At 41.9% G+C, this 15,552-nt stretch overlaps 1 protein-coding gene across 5 annotated transcripts in view; it reads left to right on the top strand.

The window, feature by feature from the left end:
- Positions 1–14,024, top strand: part of LOC118411489 (calmodulin-alpha-like) — a 51,286-nt gene extending 37,262 nt beyond the window's left edge. For 3 of the 5 annotated variants that reach the window (XM_035813785.1, XM_035813782.1, XM_035813781.1), the window contains exons 3-6: positions 2,028–2,171; positions 2,494–2,603; positions 4,330–4,465; positions 13,054–14,024. In XM_035813785.1, the coding sequence (XP_035669678.1) occupies positions 2,028–2,171; positions 2,494–2,603; positions 4,330–4,465; positions 13,054–13,157 (494 nt within the window). In that variant the 3' untranslated portion in view covers positions 13,158–14,024. Of the gene's footprint in view, positions 1–2,027; positions 2,172–2,493; positions 2,604–4,329; positions 4,466–12,716 lie in introns of all 5 variants that reach the window. The other 2 variants (XM_035813784.1, XM_035813783.1) reach the window with 2 other exon arrangements.
- Positions 14,025–15,552: the final 1,528 nt, after the last annotated feature.

The following is a 15,552-nucleotide window of genomic DNA, read 5'->3' on the forward strand; positions in this document are numbered from 1 at the left end:
TCCTATTCCAGTCCCCTCCATGTTCACTCCAGGCGGTGTAGATTGAACACATACGAGGAAAACACGTGCAATTTCACCACATGAATGTTGATAACGTTATAACACTTATAAGATATGGCAAATACCGCAGGTTTTTTTTTACACAGGATAGTTCCTGTGAGTTCGTATGTGCACTTAAATGAACATAAGGTTAAAGATTCTGAATACACATGCGCAGCGAAATGCATTGTGGGTACTATGTCAAAGGTGAAGACACTCCTGGACGTTGTTATGCAAGTCGAGAACTGATTACACGTTAGGGGTCTTCACATTTGGCATATTACACACAATACAGTTCGCTGCGCATGCGTACATGTAATCGTTTCAACTTTCCTTGAGATAGACATCCAGGTTAACTTGGGCACTGAGGGAATAACATACAATGTGTGGTAATGTACCACTAGATATGTCGAAGCCAGCAGTACCTTTTTGCACACAACATTTGTCTACTGACCTGAGAACCCGTTCTAACTTTGTTTGAGAAATAGGATAAGTTGGGTACTAGTACTTCAGACAAGGACACACGGCGAATGACTGCTGATATAGGACTAGATGGCCCAGTGGAGATATTACAACCATAACTTTCTCCATGCAAAATTTCCTGTAACTATCTGCAGCCACTGGCAAGAAGATCCATTACAGACAATGCTCCTTGTGACAGACAATACGATAACCTAGCTGAGCACATGTGAAGAAAAGAATACATGGTGGTCGGTAATATAGCACCAGATGGGCCCCAGCCGAAATTACGGCAATAGCTTTCCGCACGCAACATTTCCTCCCGAACATCTGTGTCCACCTGCATGAAATTTCATTTCAACTGTCGGTGACAAACGCCCACGGCATGCGATTGTAACAAACCAAACAGCGATGTTCTGATTTGTATGCGTCACGGAGACGTGATTTCTGAAATGTTCCTGTAGTTGGTGAGTTTCAGAAAACTCTAAACGATGCATGCTCATTCATATCTATCCATGCGTCTGCAGACTAACTGCAGGTTGTCTACTGTATGACAGAACAATTTAAAACAATTATAAAACAACTTAAGTTTAACGTGGGACAATTTGGACAAGATTCTTTAATGCCTAATCATGATATGTATTTGAAACAAACACGATGGTGCGTGTACCACAAAGTACTTCCAATATAGTTACTCACTACTCGTCTGAAAAGTCATTGGTTCAGGGAGTTGAAATATCAGTTTTATTTCCTGTCAGGATGGTTATGACCTGTTCAATTGGTTTTGGTCTTTCGTGAAGCTTACACGTTCTTCTGAATGTTGTGGTTCACCACGATATTACTTTCTGGGAATTACTTGGTGTCTTATAGCTTATAGTTTTGGATAATGCAGGATATTCTTAAGATCAGGATTGTCCACAAGTTTTTTGTCCAGACTCTTGCTGATAAGCGTGGTAATTTTTTTTAAATAAAGTGCTCGAGGTGTGACTCTCCTAAAACATGGGACCCCGTCTAAACCGAAAAGACTCTTGGTGTACATGGCGCAGACGGCGTTGAAGACGACATGCTGTCTGAACTTGAATTTCTGTCATGAATGTTATGGTCTGCCATTAAGGCTATGGTTAGATGTAATGAAAGTCCCGGTAGTCTATTCCATTCTTAAGCAAAGTTTACAGTCTGCCCTGGAGTGGAGGTTATGGGCTTTCATCACGGTTATACTCCGTTTTTAACACCAAAGTCTACCATAAAGGGGTTTACAGTCTATTTTAACGGTTACGATTGTAACCTTAAGGTTAACGTCAAGGTTAAGGTAATGATAGCAATCTTAAGGCTAAAGTCTCACACAAGAGTTTGTGTCATTGAAGTTTGTCATTGAAGTATTTTGCTTTAAGCTTTCTACACAAAAAAATATGTTGACTTCTGATTCAACACAAAAGTTCATTAATTTCTATTACCTTAAAACGAATTTATTACTACACGTAGTAGTGTTGAGATTTGCATTTGTTAACACTTCTTAACTTCATTTTCAGAATTCCGCGAAGCCTTCAATCTTTTCGACAAAGATGGCGGCGGTGACATCAGTGTGAAGGAGCTGGGCAGTGTGATGAGGTCACTGGGTCAGAACCCGACAGAACAGGAGCTGCAGGACATGGTCAGGTCTGTGGACCAGGACGGTACGTCATCATCAGTTCCTCTGCACACAAAATGTCGAGTAATGTTTCTGCATTTAGATAATCATTACTATCATGACACCGACACTGACGCCCTGTAAAAATTAGGGTCGGTAGGGATTCACTGGTTAATCTATGGATTTGTTAGATTGTGAAATACAGAAAGTCTGTAAGAAGATTTGACAAAGATTGCATGCAGTTCTGTTTTGAAATTTCATGCCTCTTGGCAGCAGTAGACCCAAGTGTCTAGTCTGGTGACCGGAAACAGAACTTCTATTTTCCTACTAACTATCGCCAACGTACTGTTTCATACCTCTTGCTGTAGGGAACGGCACGATAGACTTTAACGAGTTTCTACAGATGATGCAGAAAGCCATGAAGAGTGACGTAGACAGTGAAGCAGAGCTAAAGGAGGCGTTCCGGGTATTCGACAAGGTACGATTTTTTTTCCTTCGGTCCTGTGCTCATCTTCAACCTTCCTCTTGGAACTCTTACACACTATAGCTAAAGGTTATGGGTTCGAATCCCTAGCAGGTCTGAGTAAGTGATGATATGTAATTTACATTTTTGCTTCGTTAGGGGCCTCCTTTTGGTCCGGACATAAACCCCAAAACTCCTGGGATATACGGAATAAAACATAGATGGAACAAAAAACTCATCTTTACTTTAAAACAGTCAGACCTGTACAAGTGACCACGACTACGTAAGCACCCCTGACCAATCTGACCACACGAAGAATCCTGTGTATAGTGACTACCTGCCCAGTGTATAGTGACTACGGTCCCCTGGTATTTTTGGGGCAATTTTGACTGCTTTTTTCAAACAATGTGCTGAAGTGATGAGCTACTACTCTTGTGTCATCTACAAAACTCTTGTATTGTTAGACTCGGGATGTACCGTGCGCACACAACTCTCCCGTGATTTCATTAGCCTCAAGCACCAACTAACTGAATTTCATTATGGCTCGAGCTTTGTGATGCACATTTAAGTCTCCTTATTGCTCATATCTTGGTAGTAAAGGCTTTTACTATCGCTGATTGATTCGGCTCCAAAGAGAAGCCGACAGAGAAACGACTACGAAGTAGCATGGTAATCCCTACAGCAGTGATACCCTTGATTGGCTTCTGCAATGTTGGCTGGGCCCACTGCACTGATTCGTAGCTGTTGCCATACGTGATCGGATTTGAGGTCATCATAGGACACTGTCTCAGAACAACATTCAACAGAAAATGCAAGGATATTTAGCCTGAGTACCATCCTCCGTAGTGAACGCTGGCTCAACACTTTCGCTTGCTAACCACTGATAGCGAACGAAAGTATAATTCTGAGCCAGGGACACTCCAGAGGATGGTACTCGGGCTAAAGGATGTTAGGAGGACCCAGGTCATGAGTGTGTTTCTTAAAAGATGCCTTTGATATCAGCGCACACACTACTTATCGCTCCGTAGATTCAAATAGATTTTGACTCTGAATCAGTTTTTTTTGCGAGGTGGCCAGATAATTGCAAGTGTGCTGGGACCCATCAGCTTATCCTTAAAGGGGGACGGGGGACGATATAGTCGTCCTGGCATGAATGGCTTATTACTAACGTCAAAGGTCACGTACTGGAAACGGTGTGTCATTTCCCCTGGCGAAGGTGGAAGGAAGAGTCAAGAGTCCCGTTTGTCTTTTTCTGTAGGAACAAAAGTCCCACTTCAGTATACAAGTCAAGCTCTTGTTACACAAATACCACCATAGTCAGTTTTCTTCATCAGGATTTCGTCTCGTTTAGGACCGCACCCCCCCCCCCCCTTGCCGCAACGCCACCGTGCGGTTTGGATTAGCAGAGTTCGTACCACAGATTCTCCTGAATGTTTTCCTTAGAAAAAGCCGATTCTTTTATTGGCTGACAGCTGGTGACGAGGTCACGCCCACAAAAGTGGAAATCTCACCCCGTTTTAGCAGAGCCTTTTCAACATGTTCATTTCCCAAGGTATATTGCATAGGCCGCGGGTGAGGCTCTGTTTAGTAGTAGGAGAATCTGAAAACAGTCGGAACGTCGATGAGGAAAGTAACGGTGGTTATGCTAAATAGCTTTACGTGCAGATTACCTACCTACCTGTTGAATGGAAAGATCTAACGCCCTACAAAGTTTCCTTAAAGTTCCTTATTTCCTCCTTAGGACGGCAACGGATTCATCAGTTCAGAAGAATTACGTCATGTCATGACGAATCTGGGGGAGAAGCTGACGGACGAGGAGGTGGAGGAGATGATCGACGCTGCCGACATCAACGGAGATGGACAAATAGATTATGAAGGTACGCCACGGCCACTCCATGTTTACGCGTCAGTCATGTGAGGGTCACATGCTGGTTATATGGGCCCTTTGACAAACGGCTAGAACTTCCTCAAGGCCCAGGTCATGCCAGGTTTCGCGAATCGGGATTCAGGTAAAAAGATACGATAAACAGACTTGTTCGCTGCAGTACCAAGGTCACGGACCAGGGGGCTGACATCTACCTTCAGCTTTGTCTTCCCAATACTTGCCCAGATTACAAATATTTGGTATATCAAATATGATCGTATTCCATCAAGAGGTCCTTGAGTTACTAGTATGATGACTACAAAAATTTGGAAACACAGACTGACACACCCAAAACTATACCCTAATTTTTATGGCTTGGGAGAAAAAGGCATCTTTTGATATCAATGTAGACTGGCAGTGGAACTATTTGGTGTGCATCGTTCCATGAAGAATTGTTATATAATTGTTGTCTCATAGAAATAGGTGTCTTATCTCCAAGCAGATGTAAAGATCCTGCTCATTCCTCATTCACTGAGAATGTGCCGGATCCTTACACCAGCTCGGAGATTAGAGGGTGGTTACTGGTTATGAATGAGTCCGTCCTCTGAGAGCCTGAGTAATAGACCGAAATGGACTCATTACAGATGGCCCGGCCGGCGCCGAGCTGATTGCGTGGCGAAGCGATAATGAATGAGCAGCATATGCGCAGCGGCGAGACAATGGCGACCCGCGGTCTGGTCAAGGACCGCGCGCGATGGAGACTGATACTCGGGGGTTGGGGAACCTTTATCAGTCTGATGTATCTACAGCTGAGATGGTTCTGTAAACTAGATTTACACAGAAACGACACGGACAGATCGGAGGGACTGTATGATTTAGCCTGGTATAAAGGACGAACGAAACTGTTAGAGTTCCTGGACGTATAACTTCGCCAAATGAAGTTTATTACAATTTACGAATGGTACTTAATGTTTCTCAACGATTATGTAAGGTCTTCGTTTGATTCATGGATTATACCAGTTGATCATCTTTTTTCACCCAAATTACAGAAGTTGTCCAAAGTATAAGATAAAAGTCTTATCTTGAAAAATAATTATAACATTTCCTCATCAATCATGCAAATGAGATCCTGATTTTCATAATCTATGTTAGATGACGTTAACTTTCATTTAACTTCCAAATGCCACAAGAAAGAATTTTCCTCATTTACCACTGAAATTATTTCCTCACTGATCATGCAAATTAGGTCTCAAGTTTTTATCTGTCTATGGTTTTCTCTTCCTCAATTACTTTTGTTACATGTTTAACTAGTCATTGAACGCAGTAGACTTTTTTTATTTGAATGGCAAGCATCTAACGTTAATCATGTCTAGCTATCTACACAGCAAAAATAATGAGTCATTCTCTTTCAAACTCTCAAACAAAACCGACCCCTGCAATTCCAAAAATAATGTGCTAGGCAGCTTTCTATGATACAAAAGATGAAACGTAAACTTTTTCGAAGTCTCGAAACTTTACCAAAGTTGGGAAACTTCTCTTATATAATAGTGCCAATTGCTATTCCCTAGGGTCCCCAATTTCAGGCGCAATCACACAGATGCTGAAATCGATATGGACTGTATTACCTGCGCCAACAAAGCCATTACCTCTCGGCACTCCAATCCCAGTGTTTATAGACATTAGATTTCTATTTGTTGAGTCTTAACTACAGGCAGAACCACAGGAATTGGGCGGCTCTTGGTGGATTACCTAGGACTCGACCTGATCAAACAGTGTCAGGACGTTATAGACAGAAGGAATAACATTCAGGTATTTCGCATGCCAGCAGTAATGATGATGGACTGATTCTGGTAGCAGTTTTGGTATGTGACCAGACTTGGCGGTGATTTGTCACACAACTACGGAGCGCCACGATTCTTCATGGTATCGATCCAGGCGACAGTGACGCATGTGCGGCAACCGCGTTGCCTTTGAACAAACGCTTCTGTCGTGAAAGGCGACGGAAAAGTTTTGGAGAGAAGGATAGAAACTAAGCTTGGATGGATTTGTATGGTGTTTGAAATGTGGGTACTAGGTGGGAACTCTGCTACAGGAAAGCTGGTGACAAATGACAATGTATGTTTGGAACGAGAGTAAGGAACTGACTGAAGAAGTAACATTACAAAAGAATGGTAACTGCTTTACCAACATGGCAGAGTCGTCTTTACTTCAGACTTGTAGTTCTAGAGACTTGAGCAAAATGTGGAGGCCATTTCGTAGTTTACTTCACAATAACAAATCATTGAAATATCTTATCTTAAACGCTCAATCTATCAGCCTTTCAAAGTGTTTCCATATAGTCCAAATTGGATTCAATGTTTCTAGAATGTTCAAAAATAGTACCGATACGGCTGACCATGTCTGCATCCTTAGCAACTTTTGGAAGTAGCTCCTGTCATTCCAACCCCCTGAACAGTAGCAGGCAGAAGGCCAAGACTCTGATTGAGTGGACAATTGCATGGTCGTGTACAAGAAAACTCATTCTTCTACCCGTAACGCTAACCTCAAATTAAACGTGACGGAATAGTAGTTTTCCAGCTGCAACAGAGAGGAAATTATAAGATGACACTGATGCCTGGCACGGCAAGCAGGTGGATATAATCTCGCCTTTGTTCTCCCTTCCACCCTTTGTCTGTACAATGGAACATATCCAGCTGGAACACGGGGTGATAGCGCAGGCTGTCACCATGACTGATGCTGCCATTTTACCGCCTTCCCGGCGACACGGCATGTATAATGAACACTTATCGGGCCTGTGAAGGGAATTCGATCGTCGTTTCTGAACCTCATTCCGATTAATGTCCCCAAATAAATCGTAGAGATCAACCGAGATGATGGGAGCGTGACGGTCACTGTAAGGGGGTTAGGTGAGCTATCTGTGGGGTGGCGGCATGCATAGAAATCACCCACTAGTTTCTAGACCTCTCAGTCTTTCTTGGGCCATTTGCTGGAAGGTGAAGGTAGTCTCATGGCTTTTTCTAATGCAGTAGGGCTGTGGTTATTATTCACTATGTCTATTGGAATTTGGAGGCCATCCATCTCCTTAAACCACCTTTTACCTCCCCATACAAACTCGGTACCCATTTTACAACTGGATAGGTGAAGTGTCTTTCCCAAGGACACGGCGTCTAGCCAGAAATTCTAGGAATCGAACTCGTGATGTCTGGCCACTCGGTCATTCGGCACCACAACGTCATCTGGGAGAATGTTACCGTTAGAGCCAATCAAATGCTGTATTTCTTAAGATGATGGGGTAAGAGTTTTTTTTTTTCTATTTTGCTTTTGGACAGACGAGGAGTATTGTTCTTAAGCAGCACAGAAGAAAGGTAACAATTAACAATTGACAATTAAATCAACTTTTAGAACCCAGCTAATGACTTGAACTTAATCGATATTTCATTTTGTACGTCTTTCTGTAAACTACCTACATTAACGAAAATCAGGAAAATCCGTTTTTCCTTTCTTGAGTTATCACCTTCGGAAATTTCTGCCAAAAAAGCCTGTGCAATTCCAGAAATTTACGTTACTTCTTCCCAAGCACAAGAGTTATCCCACATGTAAAAATCGTGACCACAGCTTGTTCAGAACACAAAACATCAAACCCAGAAGTTCCGCTGTAGGATCAAGGGTGACATCCCACAAACACACCAAGTTAGTATGAAACCAATCTATCCAGCAGTTCTTGAGTTATCTTGTTGACAGACCGACAGACAGACACACGCACACACACACACATTACACACACGCACAGGCACACACACACACAAACACACACACAATTGATATTTCATGGGGGTAATGACTGAGTTGGAATTGTATGCGTGGGTGGACAGAATAAAGTACACTGCAACACCGTCGATTACAAGACGAATCTTTAATGTGTAACAAAACGACCGTGTACCGACCGGATGAGAGTTCTTTATAGCTGCGTAAATCGGCTACAGCACAGAGGAAACGAGCTGCAGACTCCGACTGAGTAGACATGATATTGGAACATTTGTAGGTCATCTGTTCCGTAAATAGGAGAACACAAAGGTAAGAGTGATATACATTTACGGAGTGAATGGAAACTTTCAAGGTATACACGACCATCCATATGGCCATTTACTTCAAATAATAACGTACGGATGTAGCAGACTAAAGTCGTCCCATCAAACTTAAGTGGTATTGCATTTGAAACTTCTAGGTATTGAAGCTGCAGGCTTGTTCAATTGAAATTTCCTCTCTTCAAGCCATTGATGTCGTGAGGGCTCTGAATGAAAGAAAATATCTATTCACCTGAAGTACAAAGACCACAGCACCATAATCTCACTACCAAAATGTAGAAAAGAGGTACGGAAACGATCCTTTTTATACGAAGCGACACTGCTCCATAGCAATGAAGTCGAACATCTCTTCATCAACGACATGTATGTACATTTGTACATTTATCTTGATGATTTCGGCGGTTGTAGTTTTTAATTTTTATAATTGTGTGACTGTTGTTGCGATTTTGAATCGTTTCGTTTTCCAAAGGTCCTTGGTTTTCTTGGGACAATTGTGTTACGATTTTGCACTCCAATCCGCAATGTACAATGTCAAAACGATATAGACATCCTATACAGATATCTAAAATACTTTCAAAGTCAAGCCGTTTGCGAAATCGTTTACGGAAAGAACATAAATAGCAATAAATCAGACCTTTCATGTCTGTCAAATTCTAATCAAGTTCTTTGATTGATTGACCAACTTACACTTAAAGGCCTGAATCGGAAATACAAAATCAATCACATCATGTACTGAATATCCGTATTGGAAAATTTGTAGGTCATCTATTCCATACATCAGGTCCCATGAAGATGACTGATATCAGCGGAGTGATAGCTGAATGCCAAGGTAACACTCCTATCGATTTGGGCCTGAGCCTTTAAGGGTAAAAGCTTCCATCACGTCGCCTTTTTGTACAGTATAACCTTTTTAGATGTTGGGTTCCCATACGTATGCTTATCTGCCGACAATCAGTTTCCTCCAAGCAATTCATCGCATGTTGCGAGACATGAAAAAGAAGCGACACGAAGGCCCGAACAGGAAGTCTCAATCCGTGAAGTAGCGAATGACCGATTGCAGCCGGGGGATGGGTGGCCATTATTCATTCATGACAGAGTAACGATGTACTTTCGGGTTTTGTGTCCTTTTAAATGCGTGGAGACCAAAGGGACAATGTCGTTTTGCGAGCACACTATAAAGCGGCCATTTAAAACTGGTACATGACACTGTTACGTATGGGACTGATACCAAATACTTCCGCGGCAAATTCGTCTTTCATTTGGATTGCCCAACAAAATACAACTGACATCCGAACCTTTCACTCGAGCTTGAAAACTTCTGAAGTTTGTTCCCAGCAACTAAAAGTTGTTGCAGAGCTGAATTGCATGTAATCAATCACCCCAAGTCCTCAAATTCCCTTGGTTACACGCATTGCGGAATGCCGGTTTTGTAGCGATGGATTTTTACCCAAATTAATGGGCTCCAGTGGGCCTCCGGGGCTGCTATGTAATTCTGTCTTCCCGCCACATACATCACGTACTCATCCTGTCATTGAATTCTTAGGGCCCTTAGGAGTGTGACGTCTTGTAGCCACGGGCGGCTAGGAAACGGGCCTGTCAGCAGAATTCCCAAGCGACTGTAATGCGCCTTAATAGACACTTCTGCAATCCGTCATCAGTCGTCAACTGGCACCCGGGGGGCATAAACCTTGGCAACATCACACGGGAACGAATGGCGCACTTTTAGACTCTCTCGTTCCTTAAATAAGGCAGGAAGGACGTCGTGACTCGTGCTCTATCGCAGGCTCTACAAACCATCGCCTGTGACGCCTGCATGTGCAGAAGAAGTTAGAAGGCCTGAAAACTTATAATCGGCCCCTATCGCATGGTAAAGATTTACTGATTGCCGCTATCAGGATTACAGCTAACACTTGTAACAGTGGGTATGGGATATGCGGTGCACTGATGACATATCCCCTATATCTTTCTATGAAACCAGCTTTTAGCTAGGATGGTTAAAAAGTTCGAGTTTCCCCAGGTCTATCTGTAGTGTTAGCGGTGGTCACACATGTTGCGGATATCACAGATCACTCATTGGCTCCCTGGACGGAGATTATATTTTCAGCGTATAACTTTGTTTGGACTAGTGTGCGCGCAGTTATTTGAGTGACAGCTAGTGAGTGGGAAGATGAACGCAAAGGTCAGACATGGCGGAGCGACAGGAAGTACAGGAATACAGGTCAGAGGTGGTAGAACTAGTCATTACTCACACATGTCAGTCCAGGTCATGGAAGGGGCTATATACATGTACATGTATATACGGAGCTACTAATATTGCTTTTTGTTCTGTTTTGGTTTTCGCAGTTATATCTTTTTATCATGTACCTGTATCTGTATCTATATAGCCGGTATAACCGCCTTTCGGCGTAACACACCAGCTTCGCAGTCACGCGGTGCGGCAGCAGCTGGTTATATTATACTGAACGATCATGCTAGCCATGTTCACAATAGAGAGACAGGAAGTGATCAATTGATACATGAGATGTTAATCAAAACCTCATTTGCATAATTATGAAACTAGTAACAATACGTAGAGGAGTCGTGGGATATTTATTTGTTACTTCTTAGTAAATTTCCGTTCATTACAGAACAGTGGGGCCCCAAACGTTGTCGATTCGGTATGTATTAGGGGCAGACTTTAGAGGTTGTATATTTAAGCTAGCGTTGCAGTGAGTGCACATTACCACCAGAAACATCAGCAGACGACTTCAGGTACCTGTAAGAACATCTGCCACAGACAGTCAGGCACCAAACCTTACCACTATCAATGTTTCGGTAGTGCATCTTTTTGTTTGTCTACGATGTACCCTAAACCATGTTGACACTGGCGTTGTCCTGGGTGTGCATTAGTACTGAGAGTATTAGCGGAGCATGGCAGGTTGATGGATCGCACCCTAAGAGAACACCTCGGTTCATAAACACAAGTTCCATGCGATCTGAAGGGATGAGACTCAAGAGAGGAACAAAAAAAAACAAAAACAGTTCACCTGTGGTGATGATGTAACAATACTTATCAGCGTAGAAAGTTGAATAGACTAGAACAAAACAGAACAGGCTGGAACAGAATAGGATAGGATAGAACAGAACAGAACAGCATCGAACAGAAAAGAATAGAACGTCAAATCAGAATAGACTACAAACTTAACATTAAAAGTTGGGCTTAAAGACCTTTTCCTGCATTACTTAGGCAGACGGACATGATGATGAGTTATCAATTCAATAGTCTCTTTAAATAAAAAGATCTCCCCTTGCCGAATTTCTCCATATATTTACCAGCCCTTGTTTACTTCGGTAAAGATGCGATGATGTCAACGGTGACCTCTATCTAGATTTCATTCAGTATTTGCAATGCCTTTTAATACTTTGATTTTTCCTAACTAGATGGATGATCATGTTTCTTATTCTCCTTTTTCAGAGGAGCCATTTCATTTGTGTGTTTACCATCTATTTGTTTGTTTGTTTGCTTATGTTTTGTATGATAAGGTTGTTTTTATGGCACGTACATATAAAGGCATGAAAAACGAGACACTATGGATGACTCAATCGGCTGGTTGATACGGGTATATTGAAATTTAGCTTTTTATATGATTCTGGTGGAACGTCAGACATTTCCTCGGCAATTCTCTGATTGGTTAAGATTGGAGACCTTTAAAAGCAAGGTATTTCTTATTGGGACTCCATATTGGTCAACATACTGAGTTCTTATCGGCTGTCCCCAACAACTTCATCAATCACGTAACGGTACATGTATACTTTTCCAGGTGTTGCCCTTGGTGAAATGAAAATACCTCGTTCACGAGTGCCAATGGCAATGTTAAAAACCGAGACGGGAGATCACATAGACTTCCAACTCCCATTGATACCATTGCTCATGTGAGGTCATGTGTTCACATGACACGTGAGCAATGGGGTCGGCTTTGTTGAAGATAACCAGGTTTCTGTTTGGAAATTCGTTGCCAAAGCTGAGAAAAAAGTGATGCAAAGACCCGAGTAGGAAGTCCCAGTCCAGCTACTTCTGGTTGACCAACTCTCTAATTTGTTGAAAAAAATTCCCTTTGAAATAGTTTGTAAGAAAAGTGTCATGAAGACAACTGTTGTGACTTGTGATGTTGAGTGTGTGTGTTGTTATGTCCCTTACAGAGTTCGCAATCATGGTCGACATCAAAAACATCTTGAAGAACGACCCAAGGGTTGAAAGCCACGGGCAGCGTCACTGAAGAAACGCGGCAAAGAGGTAGTGGAATTACGTCACCAATCTACGTCATCACCTCCATGTCTGTCCGCCATCTTGTTTCCTGAGCCTTTCTGTTGGCATTGATTTTGAATCAATTTTGTTTTTGCAGCAGTTGCCAAGAAACACTACTAATTCACTCGAACCTAACCGCCACACTATCACTGTACAAGAACAGTCATCAAGAAATTTCTTGCCTTTGTTTGAAGACGACTCAAAGTTTGTTTTGTTTTGTTTTCTGTTTAGAATTTGCCATTATGGTTGACATCAAGAATATCTTGAAGAATGACCCAAGAGTTCAGCAGCAAAGTAACGGTTCGCATCAGAAACACAGAGTCACGTATGTGTAGAAACGTCATTTCCGGACACGATACGTCATTTCCTTGAGAGGGAGAGAGCTGTGCACCATGGTTGAAAATTGCTGCTGCGGGGTCAGCATCGAGAAGGCCTCCGGTGTTCCGGACATGCTCAAGGACCAAACACCTGCTGAAGTCAAAGGACGATATGAGAACATGGCGGTCACCCGTAGTTACCATGGCAATACGGTTACCATAAGTCCCATAAGAACCAGAAAATTGCCATGTCTTAACGCCGTAGGCTAGATAACAATGACGACAGGTGGTTGATTTAAGACACTTGCTTTGATTCGAGAAAAGTGTCATATTGTGGACAAAGGCAGCTTATGGGAAGAGTAGACTCTGGCCAGTAAGATAGATGATACAATAATGTAAACTGGTATCCATCCTTTTCTAGCTCTGATCATGAATCTTGCTTCTCTATTGGCACCCATCCGCATTGACATGCTGGGACCAGACAACATTTAAAGTAAAGCGATCATATATAGGAGCAAACCGGGGCCAGAAGCGGATGGATACCGGGCTAACAATAGCGATCCAGCCTATTAGCACAGTGTCATCCTCTACCCGAGTCTGTGCGCGGAGTACGGAACGTGAGACCACACAGTCTCACTATGGAGACAAACGAGTCCACATGTTTAGCACCTTTAGAGTCTCGTCTTATTCTCCTCATCTGAAATGCACGGATGTCGTCCTTGCCGGAGGCCTGGCCCTGAATGGAGACTTATAGCTTTTAGAGGTCGTTTTTCAAGCGGTTTTAAATACTAAAGCGGTCGAAACATCGACCGAAATAAACTAACCGTTTCTACAGTGTTACAATCAGGTGACCAGTGCAATGTTGGAATGTACATTATATATATATATAAAAAACTATGAATGTGATAAACTGTAGTTAAAGTGTTTACCTAATGTACAAATGAATCGTTAATATATTCATTAATGATTTGAAAGCAAGTTTAAAGAAGTTGTGTTTCAACAATGTCTGAACATCCAACTTACAATGATATCCTTTAAAAACAATAACGCCAGGAATTTTCGAATAGCCAGACTACATTATCATTTGCCGCCCATCTGAATGACGGGTTCGCGATTCTATGTACACATTACCAGTAATATATCAAAGGCCCCAAACTTCTAAACAAGTCTTGTCTCGACATGGTCTTAATCTATAACAATGTCCATATGTGTTTGCTAATGTCTCTGGGGCATTCACATATATACCTATACACACATAATGCATTTCGTTGTACATGCGTACTAAGAATCGTGAACCTCCTTACTATTCGTACGCTTATTGAGCGTCTACTGAAGCCGTATACAGATGCCACAGGGTAGCTAATGTTGAACTATCATTTTCACATTGAACATGTATCGTTGAAGTTATGTGAACATTTGGAAGGAGGTACTTGGAAATTGTTGTTGCTAGGACGTTAGTATTTTTATATCACAGTACGCAGCTATTTGACATGAAAGAGTATGTTGTTACGAATGGACACGATTGTACATTTTGGGGACATTCTGCATGAGGCTGTTCATGTAATATGTACATGTCTTTTATTTATTGACGAGTCGAACGTGACTTTAAGAAGGTTCACATTGAACGATGGTAGCTAAAAGTCTTATCTGTGAGTGTTTTGGAAAGCAAGAAAGACAAAATCTGTTTTCGTCTTCCAACTTGGAGAAGATAACAGTCACAGAAGAAAACAACGAGTTGATCATGATGTCAATAAGATATTTATCTGTCTCTTTGTGCTAACATTGGATCCGACAGGAGTGTAGGATAGCATGTCACTGTAAAAGAAAGATCGGTGTGTGATAAATTGTAACGTAAGTAGTGCAAAATTTATTAGATACTATGTATGACCGATTAACACACTGGAGTTGTTCGTTTTTATTGTTACCGCCAGGAGACGCTGTTTCCCTTTAATAACTGGTTGTGGACTTGTCAACAAAATGGGCAGGCACTAACTTTGATTGAAATCACATTTCATGTATAAAGTTTCATGACATTATTTTGTACAGACAAGTACGATTTTGTTACCTGGTTGCATTTGAAATGAATCGCATGTGTAACTATACTGTTTCCAATACGTTTGAAAGATGAACTTTGCTCCAGTGCAAAAAATTCACGACTAAAATTTTCTGTTGACTGAATACTGCGTAACTGCAGTCTTTCTTAGGATAAAAAATGACTGAGACTGTGCCGACACTTAACCTGTGCCGACACTTAACCTTATACCGCCCGTCGCCTGTATCTGTTCATGGTTGAGGTCAGGTCAGCCAAAATTCTGTTCATGTTGCACCAATGCATGTTGTTGTTTTATTACTTGTTCAATAGATACTCTAAGAAATAAGTGTCCTACGAACTACGTATTCTACATTTGTATGA

Source organism: Branchiostoma floridae, chromosome 3, assembly GCF_000003815.2.
Source record: "Branchiostoma floridae strain S238N-H82 chromosome 3, Bfl_VNyyK, whole genome shotgun sequence".
Lineage (NCBI taxonomy): Eukaryota > Metazoa > Chordata > Leptocardii > Amphioxiformes > Branchiostomatidae > Branchiostoma > Branchiostoma floridae.